At 43.4% G+C, this 22,719-nt stretch overlaps 2 protein-coding genes across 7 annotated transcripts in view; one reads left to right on the forward strand and one right to left on the reverse strand.

Moving 5' to 3' along the window:
- Positions 1-4,163, reverse strand: part of ZNF106 (zinc finger protein 106) — a 68,613-nt gene extending 64,450 nt beyond the window's left edge. For 2 of the 3 annotated variants that reach the window (XM_053593621.1, XM_053593617.1), the window contains exon 1: positions 4,002-4,163. Coding sequence is in view for 1 of the 3 variants with exons in the window: in XM_053593618.1 (XP_053449593.1) it covers positions 4,002-4,003 (2 nt within the window). In the remaining 2 variants the exon portion in view is untranslated. The remainder of the gene's footprint in view (positions 1-4,001) is intronic. The other variant, XM_053593618.1, reaches the window with a different exon arrangement.
- Positions 4,164-8,577: 4,414 nt separating this feature from the next.
- Positions 8,578-22,719, forward strand: part of SNAP23 (synaptosome associated protein 23) — a 37,338-nt gene continuing 23,196 nt past the window's right edge. For 3 of the 4 annotated variants that reach the window (XM_053593643.1, XM_053593645.1, XM_053593646.1), the window contains exon 1: positions 8,635-8,762. The gene's annotated coding sequence lies outside the window, so the exon portion shown is untranslated. Of the gene's footprint in view, positions 8,763-22,719 lie in introns of all 4 variants that reach the window. The other variant, XM_053593644.1, reaches the window with a different exon arrangement.

Consider the following 22,719-nt stretch of genomic DNA (forward strand, 5'->3'; position numbering starts at 1 on the left):
CCCAGCTACGTGGGAGGCTGAGGCAAGAGAATCACCTAAGACCAAGAGTCTGAGCTTGCTGTGAGCTGATGGGACACTGTAGGCCAAGATATTTGGGAGGCTGAGACAAGAGGATTGCTCAAGGGCTGTGCCTGTGGTTCAGTGAGTAGGGCGCCAGCCCCATATACCTAGGGTGGCAGGTTCAAACCTGGCCCCGGCCAAACTGCAACAAAAAATAGCCGGGCATTGTGGCAGGCGCCTGTGGTCCCAGCCACTTGGGAGGCTGAAGCAGGAGGATCGCCTGAGCCCAAGAACTGGAGGCTGCTGTGAGATGTGACGCCACAGCACTCTACCAAGCACAACAAAGTGAGACTCTGTCTCTAAAAAAAGAAAAAAAAAAAGGATTGCTCAAACCCAGGAGTTTGAGGTTGCTGTGAGCTATGGCACTCTACTCAGGGTGACAGAAAATCTCCAAAAAATAGGTAATATACATGTTGATTAACTCAATCTAGCTATGTACATCAGGTCCTTAAATGTTTTGTTCAACGTCATTTTAATGTTGATGAGGAAACAAATTGATTCCTAGCTGAGGCCACTGTCTGTGTGGAATTTGCATGTCCTCATGTCTACATGGGTTTCCCAGGTATTCTGGTGTCCTCATACATTTCAAAGAAGTGCTTATTACAGGAAGTAGCATGTCTACATGGTCCCAATCCGAGGGAGTGTGGGTGTGTGTCTGAGGGTGCTCTGCCATGGAATGATGGTGCCTCATCCTAGGTGAGCTGCCACAATAGGCTCCAGCCACCCTTGACCCTAAACTGGAATTAGCAGGTTGGAAACTGAACACAAATTAGTGTAAAATAAAAATATATAAAGTATACAATAAGCATACAAATACACAAAAACAACGTGGTATCGAAGTACTCAGAGCACTTACCATATCTGTTACTGTTTTGGAACTGTGTGGTCATAGGAGCTTCTCCTTACAATTTTAACTTTGCAAACATTTATTCCATGATTTAACCCACCACCGCCACAACTGCCATCACTCATTTATTCAATAAAACCTGAGTAATTACCTTACATGTTTTTACCACTCTTTCTTAAATTTATGTATAGCTCACATTTATTTCAATGTTTAATATTAGAAGTACAGTGGGTACAGTGGGAGGACATCTGAGTCCAGGAGTCTGAGACCAGCCTGAGCAACACAGCAAGACTGTATCTCAAAAAAAAAAAAAAAGTGTTAGAAGTGTTTATCTTTCCGGTTTTTGTTTTTCTTTTAGAGAAAGGTTCTCTCATTTTGTTGCCCATAGTGGACTGCAGAACATAACTTAATGTAACCTTGAACTCCACGGTTCAAGCAATCCTCCTTCCTCAGCCTTCCAAGTTGGTGGGATTATAGGTATTAGATCCACACCCAGCTATGTTTTCTGGGGGGGTCTCTGTTTAGAAGTTTACTGAAGGGCCAGGTGTGGTGGCTCAAGCCTATAATCCTAGCGCTCTGGAAGGCTGAGGTGGGAGGATCCCTTTAGCTCAGGAGTTCAAGACCAATCTGAGCAAGAGGGAGACCCCCATCTCTACTAAAAATAGAAAAAGTAGCCGGCTCGGCGCCAGCCACATACACCACAGTTGGTTGGGTTTGAACCCGGCCTGGGCCAGCTATACAACTGCAACAAAAAAATAGCCGGGCGTCGTGGTGGGCACCTGTAGTCCCAACTACTTGGGAGGCTGAGGCAAGAGACTCGCTTAAGCCCAAGAGTTTGAGGTTTCTGTGAGCCGTGACACCATGGCACTCTACCAAGGGCAACATAGTGAGACTCTGTCTCCAAAAAAAAAAAAAAAGAACTAGCAGGCTGTTGCGGTGGGCTCCTGTAGTCCCAGCTACTCAGGAGGCTGAGGCAGGATGATGGCTTGAACCTAGGAGTTTGAGGTTGCTGTGTGCTAGACTGACCATGGCATTCCACCCTTGGCAACAGAGTGAGACTATGTCTCAAAAACAAAAACAAAAAACCCAATCAACCGCAATATTCCCATTAGTGATTTCATAAACTAGAGATGCAATTAAGAGTATTAGCATGTAACTTATCTGCCTAGGTGCTCTTACTCATCGGGTACACAAATTAATCCTCAACTTCCCACTAAAAAATTCCAAAACACAAAATAAGGTATACTTCTCTCTGAACCATTCCTGGTTCCATAACCACATAATATAGCACCTACCATCATTCCCTGCATCTCTTATACAGTAGCCTTCAGACTGTATGTGCTATAACGTAGATGTACGATAATTACCATTCATAGCTCCCTCTTTCTCAAGAAAAGAAAGTTAACTTGAGAAAAAGGAAAAAGAGACAACTGTAGAAATTGTAACTGTAGGGTGGTGCCTGTGGCTCAGTGAGTAGGGTGCTGGCCCCATATGCTGAGGGTGGTGAGTTCAAACCCAACCCTGGCCAAACTGCAACAATAAAAAAAAAATTAAAAAAAAAAAAGAAATTGTAACTGTAATAGTTTGCTTTCCCAGTAGAAATGCTTTGAATATATGGTTTAACAGGAAGAAGATGAACTTTTGCATCCTATTAGGAGACTTTCACACTTACCCTAGCGGTTAGCTTAAGCAAATTACCACCACAATCTCAGTGAGCTCATTTGAAATGTACTGCAAAACAAAATCACCTTCCATTTCAATATCGCAGGGGTTTTTTTGACACCTGAGTGTATTTTGTACATGTCCTAATGAAAGTGTTAGTTGAGGGCGGCGCCTGTGGCTCAGTCGGTAAGGCGCAGGCCCCATATACCGAGGGTGGCGGGTTCAAACCCGGCCCGGCTGAACTGCAACCAAAAAATAGCTGGGCGTTGTGGCAGGCGCCTGTAATCCCAGCTACTCCGGAGGCTGAGGCAAGAAAATTGCTTAAGCCCAGGAGTTGGAGGTTGCTGTGAGCTGTATGATGCCATGGCACTCTACCAAGGCCATAAAGTGAAACTCTGTCTCTACAAAAAAAAAAAAAAAAAGTTAATAGCCGGGCGTTGTGGTGGGCGCCTGTAGTCCCAGCTACTCGGGAGGCTGAGGCAAGAGAATCGCTTAAGCCCAGGAGTTGGAGGTTGCTGTGAGCTGTGTGAGGCCACAGCACACTCTACCGAGGGCCATAAAGTGAGACTCTGTCTCTACAAAAAAAAAAAAAGAAAAAAAAAAAGTTAAAAGTGTTAGTTGAATATGAATATTATCTTCTATTGTTTCACTATCAAACTTGAGAACAAGACTTAAAACAAATTTTAAGATTTCCTGTGCAAATTACAATAGTACTAGTATAAGCTGAATATACTCGATATAAAACATTATGATGGACAAAGCAATCATTTGGAAGAAAGAGAACTTCCCTTAAGTAGGATTGCAGTCTCAAATTGGTAAAAGCCTCACAAATCTCAAACTTCCCAACAATGTAGCTTAATCTTAAATCTCCAAGATGATTAAACTGTACAGACCAGACCCAAGAGGGAGGAGGGTGCAAAACATTCCCTCTCCATAATTATGCATCAAGATTCGGACTAAACATTAAATGAAGAGCCCCAATCTTAGTTGCTATTATTAAGATACATCCCACAAGGAGAGAAGGCGAAAAGAGGAAAAAGAACAGAGGGTGTCAATCACCATAGGCCGAAAGGTGTCTCTGGCCTGAGACCCACAACCTTTAAGCAGCAGAGTCTTTGAGCTCCCTGCCCAAATAGGGGCCGAAGGAAATCAGCGGCTTCTCCTAAAGGTCAAGACTTTGGAGCACATTTGCTTCTGGACCTGGGAGCAGAGCTAGAACGCCCCCGCGAAAATTCGTACCCCAGCCAACAACACCGCCTGCCCATAAACCCGCGCCGGCTCTGGGAGAGGAACAACTGGGTTGCCCCGGAGCCGCACCCTGCAGAGCAGAAACCCGGCCGCGTCTTGCAGCCCTACAACCTCCAGAACGGACAGACCACCAGGACCCTCCAGCTCCGATCCGCTCAACGCAGGCCGGCCCCTCGATACTCACATTCACAGCCGACCCTTCTTACTCCATCAGACCGCCGAGGACCAGGCAAGGGAGTCCCCGACGCCCCCAGACGCCCCTTTCCGTTTCGGGTCCGGGAGCCCGCTCCGGACCCACTCCCCGCCGGGCACTGCCGCCACCGCCGCCAGCACGCAGGCGCACACCGACGCCGTCACGCTCCCGGGTTGTTTTTTTTTTCACCTTTGCGGTCCGCCTTTTTCAATATTCTAGCTTTATTTGAACACCAGTGAGTGAACAACGGACACAGGGGGAAAGGCTGTACTCAAAAAGAAAGAACAGGGTGGTGCCTGTGGCTCAAGGGGTAGGGTGCCGGTCCCATATGCTGGAGGTGGTGGGTTCAAGCCCAGCCCTGGCCAAAAAAAACCAAAAAAAAAAAAAAAAAAAAAGAAAGAACAAAGGGCGGGAGAGTCAGTCTGCTGCTTTGGACGCTGTGACCAAGCCTCTCTTGGCCCCCTTTTCACTCCCTCCATGCTCTTTCCGGGCCTCCCTCTGGCCCCTACTCTCTTCCTAAGTGCCCCGCCATTCCCTTTAGGCAGTGGCAGCTGTTTCAGCTGAATCTTCAAATCACTCCTTCCTCCTACAACTTGTAGTGGAAGATGCAAGAGCTTTAGAACAAATCTTGTTCTAGCTACTAGTAATTTGTGACAGGCCAAATTACAAGTTTTCTTGGAACCTTAGTATCCCGAGTTAAAATTACCGTAATATTTCACAGGATGTTGCCAGGACTGAGATAACATAGGACAAATACCTATCCATGAATGATGCCTATCACAGAGCAGACGTATCACGTGCCATCATTACCAATGATTATATTCTTACTCATACCTAAAAGTACTTATATTTGTCATTAAATTTAGCCCATGCTTAGTCCTTCAGGATCTTATTTTACTGATTAAAACTTGTCAGATAAATGAAGTTACATTAAGTTAGATAATGATGTGAAGTGTTACTCCTCCTACATTATTGAAATTATAACATTTCTGTTTAACAAGACCTCAAAGTAGCTACCTCCATTTATGTGTAAATCCAGATTTGCTTCTAGAGGTTTAAGACATCTTCCAATTCCATATTTATGACATCACAAGTCCTTGAAACACTCAAGGTCTGCATTATGCTGCTCATTCTACCTCCTTTAAGGCATGCAATTAAAGAACTGCTTTACTCTATAAGCTCAGGGCCATAGTCCAAGGAAAAGCCATAGAAGACCTCAAGGTCAAATACCGGTGAGCACGAAGTAACCCTAGATCAAGTTTTCTCAATATTGGAAGTATTGACATTTGGGAACAGATAATTCTTTGTTGTCAGGGGCTGTCCTATGCATTGTAAGATGTTTAGCAGCATCCCTGTGCAGTAGATGCCAGTGGTACACCCTCACCATTAACGATAATCAAAACCATGTTATCTCTAAACATTACCAAATATCCCTTGAAGGGCAAAATTGTCCCTGATTAAGAAACTTGGCATTGGCTCAGTGCCTGTAGCATAGTGGTTATGGCTCCAGCCACATACTCCGAGGCTGGCAGGGGCCAGCTCCACAGCAATGACAACTACAATAAAAAATGGCCGTGTGTTGTGGTGGGCACCGGTAGTCCCAGCTATTTGGGAGGCTGAGGCAAGAGAATCTCTTCAGCCCAGGAGTTTGAGGTTGCTGTGAGCTGTGAGCGCCACAGCACTCTACCAAGGGCAACATAGTTAAGACTCTGTCTTAAAAAAAAAGAAAAAGAAGGAAAAGAAAAAGAACCTTGGCATTATATCAATGACTATCTCACCCCTAAACGAACTCAGCCATACATTTTCTCTACTCGAGAAAGCTAGACAGAAGGGCAGAAACTAGTAGTTCATTTTTATCAGTCTTAAACAGGCCTTCAATACTGCTTACCAGTCCTACTACTTTTCTCTGGTCAACATATTCTACAACAGTATTCCAAATCTTCTCATCTTTCCTTAAAATTCCCAATACTATATCCTTTTCTATCTGGAGATGACCTCATCTACTTCACAGAGAAAACAGGTCATCAAATGAAAACTTAAACTTCCTGTTACTTAACTTTACACACAAACTTCTTTTTTTTTTGTGGTTTTTGGCCAGGGCTGGGTTTGAACCCACCACCTCCGGCATATGGGACCAGCGCCCTACTCCTTGAACCACAGGCGCCGCCCCTTTACACACAAACTTAACTTATGATTGAGGCAGTGTCTCTTCTTTCTCCCACCCTCTCCTCTTCTCTTCTAAGACCATTCCACCTGCCAGAGCTTTGCATAGCATCTATTCTTACCCTTTCAAGATCTTTACCTCCTGACTATCCCTTTTCTTTTTTTGTTCAACCATTTCAGTTGGATCTCCTGTATCATGTTCAAGTTTATCCTGTCTTAATTGTAACAAAAATCCAAAAATAGCCCTCCTCTCAAATTTGGGCCCTTTATGATCTTCTCTCCTTCCTCCCTTTCTTTTTTTTTTTTTTTTTTTTTTAGAGACAGGGTCTCACTTTATGGCCCTTGGTAGAGTGCTGTGGCCTCACACAGCTCACAGCAACCTCCAACTCCTGGGCTTAAGCGATTCTCTTGCCTCAGCCTCCCGAGTAGCTGGGACTACAGGCACCCGCCACAACGCCCGGCTATTTTTGGGTTGCAGTTTGGCCGGGGCCGGGTTTGAACCCGCCACCCTCGGTATATGGGGCCGGCGCCTTACCGACTGAGCCACAGGCGCCGCCTCCTTCCTCCCTTTCAAGGCCAAACTTTCCAAAAGTATTCTGCAATCCGTCCCCATTTCTTCCTCTCCCTGCTCGCCAAACTATTATAATCTACTTTTCAACCCTATTATTTCACTAAACAGCTTTTATTTAATTACCAATAACCTCCGTGTTACTGAATTCAAAAAACATTTTGTAGGCTTCATCTTTCTTGATCCTTTAGGAATAAACAACTTATCTTTGAAACACTCTTTTCTTGATTTCCAGCACTTTGTTTTATTCTTAAGAGGTGTGTGGAAGCATTCCTGTGATAGAGCCTGTGATTTATAATAATCATCCACTCTGTTAAAACCCTCCAATAGCGGGGTGGCCCCTGTGGCTCAGTCAGTAAGGCGCCGGCCCCATATACCGAGGGTGGCAGGTTCAAACCCGGCCCCGGCCAAACTGCAACCAAAAAATAGCCAGGCGTTGTGGTGGGCGCCTGTAGTCCCAGCTACTCGGGAGGCTGAGGCAAGAGAATCACTTAAGCCCAGGAGTTGGAGGTTGCTGTGAGCTGTGTGAGGCCACAGCACTCTACCGAGGGCCATAAAGTGAGACTCTGTCTCTACAAAAAAAAAAAAACAAAAACCTCCAATAGCTCAGTGGCCATAGCATAAAGTGTAAGCTCTCTAGTCCAAAATTCAAAGACCTTCCAAGATCTGGCTATTGTTGGCCTTTGAAAGCATATTAAAACAAATTTTTTAAAAGGCCAAGTGTTGTGGGTCATGCCTGTAATCCTAGCAGTCCGGGAGGCCGAGGTGGGTGGATTGCTTGAGCTCGGGAGTTAGAGACCAGCCTGAGCAAGAGTGAGACCCCCATCTCTAAAAATAGCCCGGTGCTATGTTAGGGCTAGTAGTCCCAGCTATTGGGGAGGCTGAGGCAAGAGAATTGCTTAAGCACAAGAGTTTGAGATTGCTGTGAGCTATGAGGCCACCACACTACTGAGGGCGACAAAGTGACACTGGGTCTCACAAAACAAAACGTATTTTCCTCTATACCCAGGAATATGTGGCGAGCGCTAAACTTCTAATGCTAAACGTTTAGCGAACGCTAAACTTCTAACAAGGATGAACTACGAGAAATGTCCAGAAGGCACTATGTGACATAGGCTGTTCCCACAGCCTGGAAAACTCTCCTCTCCGGGCGTCCAAGGCTTAGTGGTTAGGGCGCCGGCCACAGGCTCTGGGGCTGATGGGTTCAAACCGGCCAGGCCTGCTAAAGAAACAAACAAAAAATAGCTGGGCGTTGTGGTGGGCACCTGTAGTCCCAGTTACTAGGGAGGCTGAGGCAAGAGGATCGCTTGAGCCCAAGAGTTGAGGTTGCTGTGAGCTATGACACTACGGCACTCTACCGAGGGCAACAAAGTGAGACTGTCTCAAAAAAAAGAAAAAGGAGAAAACTCTATCTCCTTCCGGGCGGAGGGAAATTCCTACTTATTCTTCTTGACTCAAGTCACTTTCTTCATGAACCTTTCCAGACACCCCTAAAAACAAAACACTTTGGTCACTGTAAGCCAAAGGGGCCTTGGATTTTCCATGTACTATGCACTGTATTCTACCCACTGTAATTTGTTTCCATATCTGCTTCTCAATCTAGAGAAGTTAAAATCTAGACCCTGTGTAGGGAAGGAATCTCACTCGCCCTCTCTCCCTCAACGTTCACCCTTCGCAGTGCCTGGCAAACGCTTTGCTCCGGGTAAAAGTTTGCTGCGCGAACACCTCCCATTTTCGGGCGGGTGTGAAATCTATCCAGTTAACCGGTGAGTTCCGGGCTCTCAGCCTGCGTGGCAGGGAGATTTAAAGCCCCCGCACAGTGATTGGCTCCAACTGCAGAGGTGTGTCCACGCAGGCACTGCGCGAGCGCGAAGGCTCGGTGCGCGCAGGCGCGACAAGGGCGCAGCTCCAGGTCCGGTCTGGTAGTGTCCGAGTGGCAGTGGCTGCAGAGTGGTGACCGGAAGTGCTTGGTGAGCCTTCAGGAGTAGGACTGCGGGAGCTGGCCGGGGTGAAGACTGGGGGTATGTCCAGTGGAGAAAGAGTATATCGTGACGGTTGAAAAGTTGATGGGGTCAGACTTAAGGGGAGGAGGGGCGCTCTGGCCCGGACTCGGCGGATCCGGCCGCGAGAGAGGACGCAAGGGGCCAGGAGACTGTGGAGGAGCTGGCGGCGGAAAGGTGGCGGGGTGGTGGTTCCCTGAACCCATCCTCGAAACCAAGCAGAGATAAACGCCCACCTTCTCACCCCTACTGTGTTGCTGTGGTTGAGATTCATAGACTGAATGGTGACTTTAGTGATCACTCTAGTGATCAGTGAGATAATTGTTTGGAGGAGGACTCTGAAGTTCATGGTATTGGATAGCCCTTGCTGTCTAGGAAAGTCCGCCCTTACTTACCTGACCGCTTTGATACACGAAGAAAAGGATCAAAGAATGAGTTTCACAATTCGGGTTGGAGTAGTTGAGGGAAGGGGAAAGTACTGTAAAGTGCTGTTTCACCTCGTTTCTTTTTATATCATTAGTCACCACAGTGTTAGGAAAGGCAACTGATAGAAGGGAACTGAAAGACAAAAAAAAAAAAAAAAGGGAAAAAAGACAAGAAGGCCTCGTCTATATACCTATATAACTTGGCCTGCCACTTAAATACTTACCCATCTTAAGAGGGTATTTTATTTTATTTTTTTTTTGTCTTTTTCTTGTTTGTTATCTGGTGTGGGGGTGATGAGATGGCAACTGGGAGAGAGAGAAGGAAGTTTGGATACTGGCAGCTTTCTGACAGTGTTCCCTAAGCCTTGTGGAAGCAGTGTAGCTTCTAAATAGCAGATATTTCAAAAATTGAGAGTGATATAACTCCAACTGCCCTGCTACACAATTAAGGTTGCTTTGTTTTTGTAGAGACAGAGTCTCACTTTATCGCCCTCGGTAGAGTTCTCTGGTGTCACAGCTCACAGCAACCTCCAGCTCTTAGGCTTAGGCGATCTCTCTTGCCTCAGCCTCCCTAGTAGCTGGGACTACAGGCGCCCACCACAATGCCTGGCTATTTTTTTGCTGCAGTTTGGTCGGACCAGGTTTGAACCCACCACCCTCGGTATATGTGGCCGGCGCCCTACCCACTGAGCCACAGGCGCTGCCCCTAAGGTTGGTTTTAAATGTCCCAGTAAAATACTAATAGTGCAGAGATAGCTGGATAAACATGGTTCTTCCACGTTCTTGCCTTCTTCCCTGTCCTGAAAAACACTACACTTGAAATTCAGATGACATCATTAGCTACAATACTTTGAAATCTAATCTTAGGATATTTTATAGCAAAGTAAGAAAAATTAATATTCTACGACCAGCAAAGTTGATTCTTAAGTCATCAAGTGATTCTTTGTCATTCTTTTGGCAAGTGGTAATGAAAAATAATGCATTCATTTAAATAGCAAGTAGGAGAAACATCTCTTCTCAGGTTACAATACTCCTGTGACAGGACATGTGAAAGTAAATGATCATATAACTTGGCCTGCCACTTAAATACTTACCCATCTTGCTAGGGTATTTTATTTTATTTTTTTGAGACAAAGTCTCTGTTGCCCAGGCTAGAGTGCCATGGCATCAGCCTACCTTATAGCAATCTCAAACCACAGGGCTCAAGTGATCTACTGCCTCCGCCTCCTGAGTACCTGGGACTACAGGTGCCTCCCAGGACACCTGGCTCCTTTTTTCTATTTTTGTAGAGACAAGGTCTCACTCTGTTGCTCAGACTGTTCTCCCAACTCTTGACCTCAAGCTACCTTCCTGGGCGGCCCCTATGGCTCAAGGAGTAGGGCGCCAGTCCCATATGCTGGAGGTGGCAGGTTCAAACCCAGGCCTGGCCAAAAACCAAAAAAAAAAAAAAGCTATCTTCCCATGTTGGTCTCCCAAAGTACTAGGATTACAGGTGTAAGCCATTGTGCTGTGCTTACTTCATCTTTTACGAACATTTCTTTAACTTTAGTCTCTTCTAAAGTGATAATCTGTGAAATCGTGATTTTGATGTATTTTATACCATTTTCCTAGTACACATTATAATATATAACTATAAAACACACACCTTCCAATACGTAACAGCTAATAGCTAAAATCATGTTCTTGCTTTTCACTTTGAAAAATACTGCTTTGAGCCTGATATAATTTTTTTTTTTTTTTGAGACAAAGTCTCACTATGTTGCCCTGGTATCATAGCTCACAGCAACTTCAAACTCTTAGGCTTAAGTGATTCTCTTCCCTCAGCCTCCCAAACAGCTGGGATTACAGACTACAATGCCTGGCTACTGATATCATTTTTAAAATAAAAAGAAGATTGGACTAAGACCAATGGGCTTGAAAATTCTGTGAGCCCTGTGATGGTATTCATTACTGTGACATAATACTAGCAAACTTATCTGGTTGCACCAGATGAAAGTAGATTAGAAAAGCAAAGGGAAAGAAAGAGGATGTTTGCTCTTTAACATTTTTGTGAAATCAATTGCTCTCTCTTTTTTTTCCTGAGGTAAGGCCTTTTTACCCTCTTTTGGTTCCTGTATCTCAAACATTCTGGACATCTATGTTGGGGCTATGTTTATACTCTGCATTATGTATGTGTTAGCGTTTATAATACATAATGTTGCTTGTATTCAAGGGTGCTAAATTTTTAATTCCAGTATTGTATTTTGTTTCCAGATCTATAAGTTGACACAGGAGCAGATGTCAAGGACTGCTCTTTCTGTTGTGGTAGGGAAGGACTTGAAACAGACAGATCCAGTTCCTGGAACAATTGGAGGAAGTGGATTATGGAGCCAGGAAATAGCATGAAATGTGGCTTTTTCAATATCGGAAGTAAAGAGATTCTATTTGCACTCATTTAAATTCACTGGCATTTTGGTTTAGGTTTTTGTTTGTTTGTTTTTTGAGACTCTGTTGCCCAGGTTGGAGTGCTGTGGTGTCAACCTAGCCCTCAAACTCCTAGGCTCAAGTGACTCTCCTCCTTCATCTTCCCGAATAACTGAGACTACAGGTGCCCCACCAGATGCCTGTGTAATTTTTTCTATTTTAGTAGGAATGGGATTTCGCTCTTACTCAGGCTAGTCTTGAACTCCTGAGCTCAAGGTATCCTCTGGCCTCAGCACCCCAGAGTGCTAGGATTGTAAGCATGGGTCCCCACACCCAGCTTTGGTTTTCTTTTCAATTTAGATTGTATTGATACTAAAATACTGTATTTAAATCACTGATATATATTTTTCTGGAATTCCCTCACTGATTTTTGTGAGTTCTTATAACTTACATTTAAAGTTTGTTTTAAATTTATTTTGACAATATTTTGGCAATTACAATTATTTATTTATTTATTTTGAGACAGACTCAAGCTGTCACCCTGGGTAGTGTGCCGTGGCGTCATAGCTCACAGCAACCTCCAACTCATCGAACCTCCAATCACTTAAGCGATTCTCTTGCCTCAGCCTCCCAAGTAGCTGGGACTACAGGTGCCTGCCACAATGCTGGGCTATTTTTTTGGTTGTAGTTGTCATTATTATTTGGCAGGCCCGGGCTGGATTCAAACCTGCCAACTCTGGTGTATGTGGCTGGCGCCTTAGCCACTTGAGCTACAGATGCTGAGCCTGCAATTAGTTTTTTTTTTGTTTGTTTGTTTGTTTTTGAGACAAAGTCTCACTTTGTTGCCCTCAGTAGAGTGCTTTCGTGTTATAGCAACTCGTGGGCTCAAGTGATTCTTTTGCCTCAGCCTCGTTGAGTAGTTAGGTGGGACTACAGGTGCCCACTACAACATCTGTCTATTTTTTTTAAGAGACGGGGGTCTCTCTCTGGCTCAGGCTGGTCTCGAACCTGTGAGCTCAGGCAATCCACCCGCCTCACCCTCAGAGTGCTAGGATTACAGGCGTGAGCCACTGTGCCTGGCCTAATTTTTTTTTTTTTTTTTTTTACGGGATGCTTTTATTTTTAATGCTTATTATACCATGAATTCATAGGGAAAAGGTTCCAGCAGCTTGGAGAGGCGCCTTTCCATTGAATGTGACAAAGCTTGCCATGCCTATTATGCCATGAATTCATGGCGAATAGGTTCCAGCACCTTATGTTCCTGTTCCATTGGTCCTCTTGGTTATCCTGTGTGCTATGTTGTACACCTACTATGTATGCCATGAATTTGTGGGGAATAGGTTCCAGCACTTTATGCTCCTGCTCAACTGATTCTCTTGGTTTTCCTGTATGCTAATGCTGTACACCTATATGCCATGAATTCATAAGGAATGGGTTCCAGGAGCTCAGGCTCCTTTCCATGGGTTCCAAGCAAGATAGCCCTTCAGGTGTAGCCAGGTACCTTTCTCTTTGGCTTCCTTCTTTTTCTGATCATTTTCCTTAACATGTTTTAGGAAGCTATTGGGACTCTGAGAATGCTTAATATGCTCAATATGAACATTTATCCTCTTGGGAAGAATCTTTTTTTTTTTTTTTTTTTTTTGTGGTTTTTGGCCGGGGCTAGGTTTGAACCCGCCACCTCCGGCATATGGGACCGGCACCCTACTCCTTGAGCCACAGGGGCCGCCCTCTCTTGGAAAGAATCTTGCGCTTAACTTATTAGTTTACAACAATGCCAACAGCATGCTGGGTAACATTGTAGACTCTTCTAGTTTTGCTGTGGTAACACCTGTATGGCATGCCTTTTTGAACAGTATCCATTTCCTTGATGTCTACAATATCACCTTTCTTGTAGATTCACATGTATGTGGCCAAAGGAACAACTCCACGTTTGCTAAAAGGCCTATAGAGGCTGGGTGCGGTGGCTCACACCCGTAATGCTAGCACTCTGGGAGGCCGAGGTGGGTGGATCGCTTGGGCTTACATGTTGGAGACCAGCCTTAGCCAGAGCCAGACCTCATCTCTAAAAATAGCCAGGAGTTGTGGCAGGGGCCTGTAGGCCCTTCTACTTGGGAGGCTGAGGCAGGAAGATCACTTGAGCCAGGAGTTTGAGGTTGCTGTGAGCTGGGACACCACAGCACTCTAGCAAGGGTGACAAAGTTAGACTCTGTATCAAAAAAATAAAAATATGGCTTGGCGCCTGTGGCTCAAGCGGCTAGGGTGCCAGCCATATACACCTGAGCTGGCGGGTTCAAATCCAGCCTGGGCCCACGAAACAACAATGATGGCTGCAACAAAAAATAGCCAGGCATTGTGGTGGGCACCTGTAGTCCCAGATACTTGGGAGGTGGAGGCAGGAGAATCACTTGAGCCCAGGAGTTGGAGGTTGCTGTGAGTTGTGATGCCACGGAACTCTACCCAGGGTGACAGCTTGAGGCTCTGTCTCAAAAAAAAAAAAAAAGTAAATATTCTTTTCTCTCCTCCTTGGTGCTTCACTGCAGCATCCCTCCCTCACCAATAAAAACCTTTCGTACAAAAAATAAATAAATAAACAAGTAAATAAAAATAAAAAGTAAATAAAAGCCCCAGAGAACACGTATGGGGTGCCTCTCTTCTTTCCCTTTGTGTTTGTCATTTTGGTGAATTACTAGAAGATGGTGTTACGATTACTTTAGATGGCTTCTTAATCCTTATAAAAATATATATATATATGTTAATTTAATGTAAATTAAAATAATATAGAAATCAAGCCAGATGTGGTGGCACAGGCCCATAGTCCAAGCCATTCAGGAGGCTGAGGCAGGATGATCTCTTGAGACCAGAAGTTCAAGACTAGTCTGGGCAGCACAGTGAGGCTCTGTCTCTAAAAAACATAAAATAAAATTCAGACTTCTTGGTATAGTATTTAAAGCCCCTCTGTCTGCCTTTTTATAAAATTTTAAAAATTTTAAAAAGAAAAAAATATTTAAAAAAATTTAAGAGATGGGATCTAGCTCTGTCACCTAGAGTAGAGTTCATTGGTACAATCAGGGTTTACTGCAGCCTTGAACTCCTGGACTCAGTGATTGACTTCCCTCAGAACCCCTCCACCACCACCCAATTGCTGGGATTATAAGGATAAGCCACCCCACCTGGCTCTGTCTGTCTTTTAAAGCGACCCTGCCCCCTCTATACCATACACATGTTACATTCCTGCCTGACCACTGAGGCTTTACATTGTGCCACTTCTTCGGTAATTTAAAATCTTACATTGTTTTGGAGTTGATCATACTTAGATTTTGATCCACACAAATCAAAAACATGAGAGATGTTTAATAATTATTATGAAAAATTATCATAGCTTGTGGTGGGCACCTGTAGTCCAGCTACTTGGGAGGCTGAGGCAAGAAAATTGCCTAAGTCCAAGAGCTGGAGGTTGCTATGAGCTGTGGCCTAAGCCCAAGAGCTGGAGGTTGCTATGAACTGTGATGCCACGGCACTCTACTGAGGGCAACCAGGGAGGCTAAAAAAAAAAAAAAATTATTATAGCCTTATTAAGCACTATGTACCAGGCACTATTCTAAGTGTTGTGCATAAATTAACTCAATCCATATAACAGCCCTTGAAGTAAGCATTGATGTCATTCTCATTTAGTGAGGATTCAATAGTTGGGATCTAAAATCATTATGCTGTGGCGGGCGTCTGTGGTCCCAGCTACTCGGGAGGCTGAGGCAAGAGAATCGCTTAAGCCCAGGAGTTGGAGGTTGCTGTGAGCTGTGTGAGGCCACGGCACTCTACCGAGGGCCATAAAGTGGGACTCTATCTCTACAAAAAATAAATAAATAAATAAATAAAAATAAAATCATTATGCTTTGGTGGTGGGTAGGGCACTGACTACATGCACCAGGGCTGGTGGGTTTGAACCAAGCCTGGGCCTGCTAAAAAAACAAACAAACAAAAAAATAGCCGGGCACTGTGGCGGGTGCCTGTAGTCCCAGCTACTCCGGAGGCTGAGGCAAGAGAATCGCTTGAGCCCAGGAGTTTGAGGTTGCTGTGAGCTGTGACGTTATGGTACTCTACCAAGGGTGACATAGTGAGACTCCATCTCAAAAAAAAAAAAAATAAATAAATAAAAGCATTATGCTTCCAAATATTGAACACTTACCCACTGTACTATATTGCTCTTTTTTTTTTTTTTGAGACAGAGTCTCACTATGTCGCCCTCGGTAGAGTACTGTGGCATCACAGCTCACAGCAACCTCAAACTCCTGGGCTCAAGCAATTCTCTTGCCTCAGCCTCCCCAGTAGCTGGGGCTACAGGCACCTGCCACAACGTCCACTATTTTTCGTTGTTGCTTAGCTGGCCTGGGCTAGGTTTGAATCCTCCAACTTTGGTGTATGTGGCTGGCACCGTAACCACTGTGCTACAGGCGCCGAGCCTATATTTCTCTTTATATAAACAAGAATACTGTGGATGGCTCCTGTGGCTCAAGGAGGAGGGCGCCGGCCCCATATACCGGAGGTGGTGGGTTCAAAACCCAGCCCCGGCCAAAGAAAAAGAATACTGCTTTTATAATGTTCTGTAGGTGATATTCTTTTCCAGGGATTTGAGTGCTTATGTTCTCTGTATATAGCTTCTGACTCCTGGTATAGAATATTTGAGAAGCTAACCAGAAAGCATCTAAGTGATCTTGGAATCAGAGCTAAAATAATTGGATGGTTTAGGTGAATATTTCATCTAGGCAGGGTGAATCCCTGCCCTTGTTCCCCACTGTACATATGGTATTTCCCTGTCAGATACCATACTTAATGTTTGCTAGGTTGTTTCTCTATCCTGTATAGATTGCTAGCTTCTGCCTCTTTTAGCCTTTTTCTTATCTTTTTTATATACCAGGGGTTTTCAACCTTTTTTATCTCATGGCACACTTGAACCTAAAATTAAATTTCTGTGGCACACTTAAATTATGTTGATCAAAAAGAGGAGGAAAAAGCTGGGCTCAGTGTCTCATGGCCTGTAATCCTAGCACTTGAGAGGCCGAGGCGGTGGATTCCTTGAGCTCATGAGTTGAAGACCAGCCTGAGCAAAAGTGAGACTCCCGTCTCTACTAAAATGGAAAAACTGAGGCAGGAGGATCGCTTGAGCCCATGAGTTTGAGGTTGCTGTGAACTATGACCTCACAGCACTCTACCCAGAGCACACAAACAGCTTGAGACTATCTCAAAAAAAGAAAAAGGGGCGGGACACAATTATAAGAGGGACTTTATCTAACAAATGCAATCAATGTAACCTAATTCTTTGTATGGTCAATGAATCCCAAACAATAAAAAATAAATTAATTAATTAAAAATACAAGTAAAAAAAGAATATACTTACTAAGGTTTAAACTTCTGTCAAAAATAATTAATCATCTTTAAAAATTTTTGTGGCACACCAGTTGAAAATCACTGTTATAGAGTATCCACTTTTTGTTCTTCACAGCTGTTTTTATAGACAAGGTTAATGTAATAGATTACAATCAAACCTCCATCTGCCTTTCCAGGATTATGCTCGGGTTCCTTAAGAGAGAATTGTGGAAGTTCCAAGGTTGACAGGAACTTGAAGACCAGGTGTTGAACATTAAGCAGTTAACTTATAATAGTACCTCTGTAAAAGTGAAATGTAATTTTGGTCTGGTTTTAGTTCCTGATCTTTATTCTTCAGTGTACTTTGAAACATGATTCTGGGATATACTTATTATATTTGCATATTTAGGGGATCTTTATATAAGAATGGTTAAAGTTGTGCTTCCCCATTTCTTTTCCCCTGCTTAAAAAATATATAAAGTTCATGTAAAAAGAGGTAGAAAAGAAACTTGAGAGAGGAAGTAAAAAGAGGAAACTACCATTAACATAAATGAGACCTTACCTAATATCTTCAGGAAGAATTAAATTTCCTAATTAGAGCTTAATGTCTTTTTAGCCTAGAGTATTCTGGAATATTCAAAAAACATCAGTTGAGCGAATACCCATCATTTCTGTGTGAATATTTTTAACTTTTCAATGTAGGAGAAAAAAAATAAATTCTTTTTTTTTTTTTTTTTTTTTTTTTTGTGGAGACAGAGTCTCACTGTACCGCCTTCGGGTAGAGTGCCGTGGCGTCACACAGCTTACAGCAACCTCTAACTCTTGGGCTTACGCGATTCTCTTGCCTCAGCCTCCCAAGCAGCTGGGACTACAGGCGCCCGCCCACAATGCCCAGCTATTTTTTTTTGTTGTTGCAGTTTGGCCAGGCCTGGGTTTGAACCCGCCACCCTCGGCATATGGGGCCAGCGCCCTACTCACCGAGCCACAGACGCCGCCCAAAATAAATTCTTTTTTTGTTTTTGAGACAGAGTCTCACTTTGCTGCCCTTGGTAGAGTGCTCTGGTGTCACAGTTCACAGCAACCTCAAACTCTAGGGCTGAAGCGATTCTCTTGCCTCAGCCTCCCAAGTAGCTGGGACTACAGGTGCCTGCTGCCACAATGCCTGGCTATTTTTAGAGACAGCATCTCACTCTTGTTCAGGCTGGTCTGGAAAGGGTGAGCTCAAGCAATCCACTCAACTCAGTCTCCCAGAGTGCTAGGATTATAGGCATGAGCTACCTCGCCTGGCCAAAAAAATAAATTCTTAAAGAGAAACCATCAAAGCTCAGTGGTGCATACCTGTAGTTCCTGTTACGTGGGAGACTCAGGTGGAAGTATAGCTTGAGCCCAGGAGTTCAAGGCTGCAGTAAACTATGATCGTCCATTGCACTATAGCCTGGATGACAGAGCAAGACCCTATCTCTTTAAAAAACAAAACAAAATAAAACAAAACAAAAAAACCCCTTACATATAAAATAGTGGTTTTTTCTTTTTTTTTTCTTTCTTGTTTGTTGGCTACATTTTATTTTCTATTGGGTGTTTTCCCCCTCAAATATCCATAAATCTTTAATTTTGACTTTTTTTTAATATACATGTGCAATAACTGACAGCTGTTTCCCTTAAGTTTCCATGTTTCCCCAAACCACAGGGCCTTTGCACATTCTCTTTCTCTTTCTTTTTTTTTTCTTCAGTTTTTGGCCAGCGCTGGGTTTGAACCTGCCACCTCTGGCATATGGGGCTGGTGTCCTATTCCTTGAGCCACAGGCACCACCATTCTCCTTCTCTTTCTTAAACATCTATTACTCCTCCAGCTTTTACGTGGCTGGATAACTCGTACTCAACCATCTTCTTATATAGTGATCAAGCATCAGGTTCTCTGATAACTCTCCTGTATGTCCTCTTAAGTACTTATCATTTGCCATTTTATTTATTTATTTTTTTTTTTGTGGTTTTTTGGCCAGGGCTGGGTTTGAACCCGCCACCTCCGGCATATGGGACCAGCGCCCTACTCCTTGAGCCGCAGGCGCCTCCCTCATTTGCCATTTTAATTGTTGATTTATCTCTTCTTTCTGTGATAATGAGAATACATTGTGATGTATTAGAGAAGACAACGATTAAGGTACATCTTCAAGAACAAAGAAGCAGGAGCTAGCCAAAGAAAGGGAATGATGGTTGTTTTATTCATTTTTCTGTCTATAGCAATTCTCATAATACCTATTATATTGTAGAGTCAATAGATATTCATTAACTAAATTAATGAATTCCCCATGATAGATTGGTAGCAAAAATAGACAGCAGTTTATAGTTCAATTTGTCTCTTATCTTGTTATCATTGAATTAATATTAACAAATAGTATCCTCTATCTTTTGTAGTCAAATTTAGTATTTTTAGTAAAGTCATTTAAATGATAAGACTGGTAGCTCTTAAAATTTTCATATTAGTTATAACAATGGGATTGATATTTATGAATATCCTAAGATTAACAAGAGTAATTGCTACCATTTAAATGTTTCCCCTAAATAGCCGGGTGTTGTGGCGCGCACCTGTAGTCCCAGCTGCTCAGGAGGCTGAGGCAGGAGAATCACGTAAACCCAAGAGTTAGAGGTTGCTGTGAGCCGTGTGACCACACGGCACCCTACCTGGGGGTGGTACAGTGAGACTCTGTCTCTACCAAAAAAAAAAAAAAAAAGAAATCTTTGGGCGGCGCCTGTGGCTCAGTCGGTAAGGCGCCGGCCCCATATACCGAGGGTGGCGGGTTCAAACCCGGCCCCGGCCAAACTGCAACCAAAAAATAGCCGGGCGTTGTGGCGGGTGCCTGTAGTCCCAGCTACTCGGGAGGCTGAGGCAAGAGAATCGCTTAAGCCCAGGAGTTGGAGGTTGCTGTGAGCTGTGTGAGGCCACGGCACTCTACAGAGGGCCATAAAATGAGACTCTGTCTCTACAAAAAAATAAAAATAAAATAAATGTTTCCCCTAACGTTTTTTTGTTGGAAATTTGATGTGGTGGTGTTAGCCCATGGAGCTAATGGGAGGTGTTCTGGTCATGGAGTACCACTTTCATAAGTAGATTGATGTAGCTACCCACAAGATTGGGTTTAGTATTGCAGGGGCATATTCTTTCTAAAATGCTGTGCTCAGACCCCTCTCGTAGTTGCTCTTGGCCATGTGATACCTTCTGCCATGTTAGACATAGACATTTTTCTATGTCTAAAATAGTGGTTTTCAACCTTGGCTTAGCTATACATTGGAATCTACTGTGAAGCTTTATAAAAGACTAATGATGGGCTAGGTGCCATGGCTCACGCCTGTAATCCTAACACTCTGTGAGGCCTAGGTGGGAGGATTGCCTGAGTTTAGGAGTCTGAGGTTCCTGTGAGCTATGATGCTATGGAACTCTACCAGGGGGCAACAAAGTGAGACTCTCTCTCAAAAAAATAAAATAAAATAAAATAAATAAGACTAATGCTTGGGGGGTTCCCTCCCCCCACCACAGGTTCTTATTTAATTAATCTGGGATACAGCATGAGCCTCTAAGAGCAGTGTTTTTCTTTTTTTTTTTTTTGGCCGGGGCTGGGTTTGAACCCACCACCTCCAGCCTATGGGACCGGCGCCCTACTCCTTGAGCCACAGGCACCGCCCAAGAGCAGTGTTTTTCAACCGTTTTTAATCTCACAGCACACTTGATCCTATAGTTAAACTTCCACGGCACACTTAAATTATGTTGATCAAAGAAAAGAATATACTTACTGTGCTTTGAACTTTCAAAAATAATTAATAATTTTTTTTTTAGTCTGGGCGCGGTGGCTCATGCCTATAATCCTAGCAATTTGGGAGGCTGAGGAGATGTATTGCCTGAGCTCACAGGTTCGAGACCAGCCTGAGCAAAATTGAAACGCCATCTCTAAAAATAGCCGGGTATTGTGGCAAGCGCTTGTGGTCCCAGCTACTTGGGAGCCTGAGGCAAGAGAATCGCTTAAGCCCAGGAATTTGAGCTTACTGTGAGCTGTGATGCTACAGCACTCTACCAGAGGTGACGAAGTGAGACTCCATCTCAAAAGATGAAATAAATAAAATAAAATAATCATTTTGGGGAGGACCCTGTGGAAATGATAATGATTGAAGGCATTCTTTCATAAAACTGTGACCCCCCAGTTTTATGAATAAAGTTCTATGTATGTTCCAAAGCCTTATTTTATTTAAGGCTTTGTTTCAAGGACTTTGTTTTGTGTATTTCTTTCCAATGGTCTTATTTTCATTTTTAAAATCAGTGTAGATATTTTCAAGTTCTAAAATACTGGAAGGCAGCTGAAAACTGTGATTATTCTGATCTATCTATTCTTTCAATTTAACTATCTTAGGGCCAGGCACGGTGGCTCATGCCTATAATCCTAGCACTCTGCGAGGCTGAGGCGGTTGGATTGCCCGAGCTCACAGGTTTGAGACCAGCCTGAGCCAGAGGGAGACCTCATCTCTAAAAATGGCTGGGTATGGGCGGCGCCTGTGGCTCAAGGAGTAGGGCGCCGGTCCCATATGCCGGAGGTGGCGGGTTCAAACCCAGCTCCAGCCAAAAACCACAAAAAAAAAAAAAAAAAAAAAATTTAAAAATAAAAAATAAAAAATAAATAAAATAAATAAATAAATAAAAATGGCTGGGTGTTGTGGCAGGCGCCTATAGTCCCAGCCACTCAGGAGGCTGAGGCAAGAGAATCACTTGTGCTCAGGAGTTTGAGGTTGCTGTTAGCTATGATGCCACAGCACACTACCAAAGGCTACAAAGTGAGACTCTTTCTCAAAAAAAAAGAAAGAAAATTTATCTTATTTGAGTCTGTGGAAGAGATAAGATTTCATCATCTTATTATGGTTTGCATTTGAAATTTTGAAATGAGTCATCAGGTTGGGGTTGCTTAGCCTGTTTTCTAACTTTCGGCAGCTTCACATGACCTCTTTCTTGTTATTGGGGTACAGTCTACAGTAAGACCATTTACCAGACCATGAACTATTCTTAGTAGAAAGTAGATCCACGGTAGAATAATAAATCTGCTCTTCCCTGACTCAGTCACATTAGGGAAACTTACTTAAACTGAGCCTTAGCTTCCCCATCTATAAAATGGTATAATGGAGATAATGTTGTATATAAATACTTAGTAGAGTATATGACGCATAATAGGTACTCGGTAAACATTTCTTCCCCTGCCAAGGTTAAAATAGAAGTTAAGAAAGTTAAATTAGGAGTTTTCTGATAAGCACAAGTGAACCATGGTAAGAGAACTAGGCTGTGAAAGGACTGAGAAAAATGTTGCATTTTCCCCTCAAAGGTACACAATTAGCATAGTAGACTAAATTTCCAAGAGCATTGGAAAGTTAACAGATATTTATTCTATTGGATTAAATCTGAGAAAAGTAAATTTAATGGTATCTTTGTATTAAATGATGTTTAGTTTTTTACCCCACCTCCATCAATTCAATTCTGTCTTCTCTAACTTTCTGGGTAAACTTCTTGATTCCATGAGAAAAAAACTTATGCAAGTAATAAATATGAGTAGAGCTATAAATTCTATTTTACTCATTTTTTTTTTTTTTTTTTTTTTGGTTTTTTGGCCGGGGCTGGGTTTGAACCCACCACCTCCGGCATATGGGACCGGCGCCCTACTCCTTGAGCCACAGGCGCCGCCCTATAAATTCTATTTTATACTCTCTCAGACACTTCTGAGCAGATTTACAAAGGCCAGTAGTAACCTGAGGGGTATTAC

The sequence above is a fragment of the Nycticebus coucang genome, chromosome 6 (assembly GCF_027406575.1).
Source record: "Nycticebus coucang isolate mNycCou1 chromosome 6, mNycCou1.pri, whole genome shotgun sequence".
Classification (NCBI taxonomy): domain Eukaryota; kingdom Metazoa; phylum Chordata; class Mammalia; order Primates; family Lorisidae; genus Nycticebus; species Nycticebus coucang.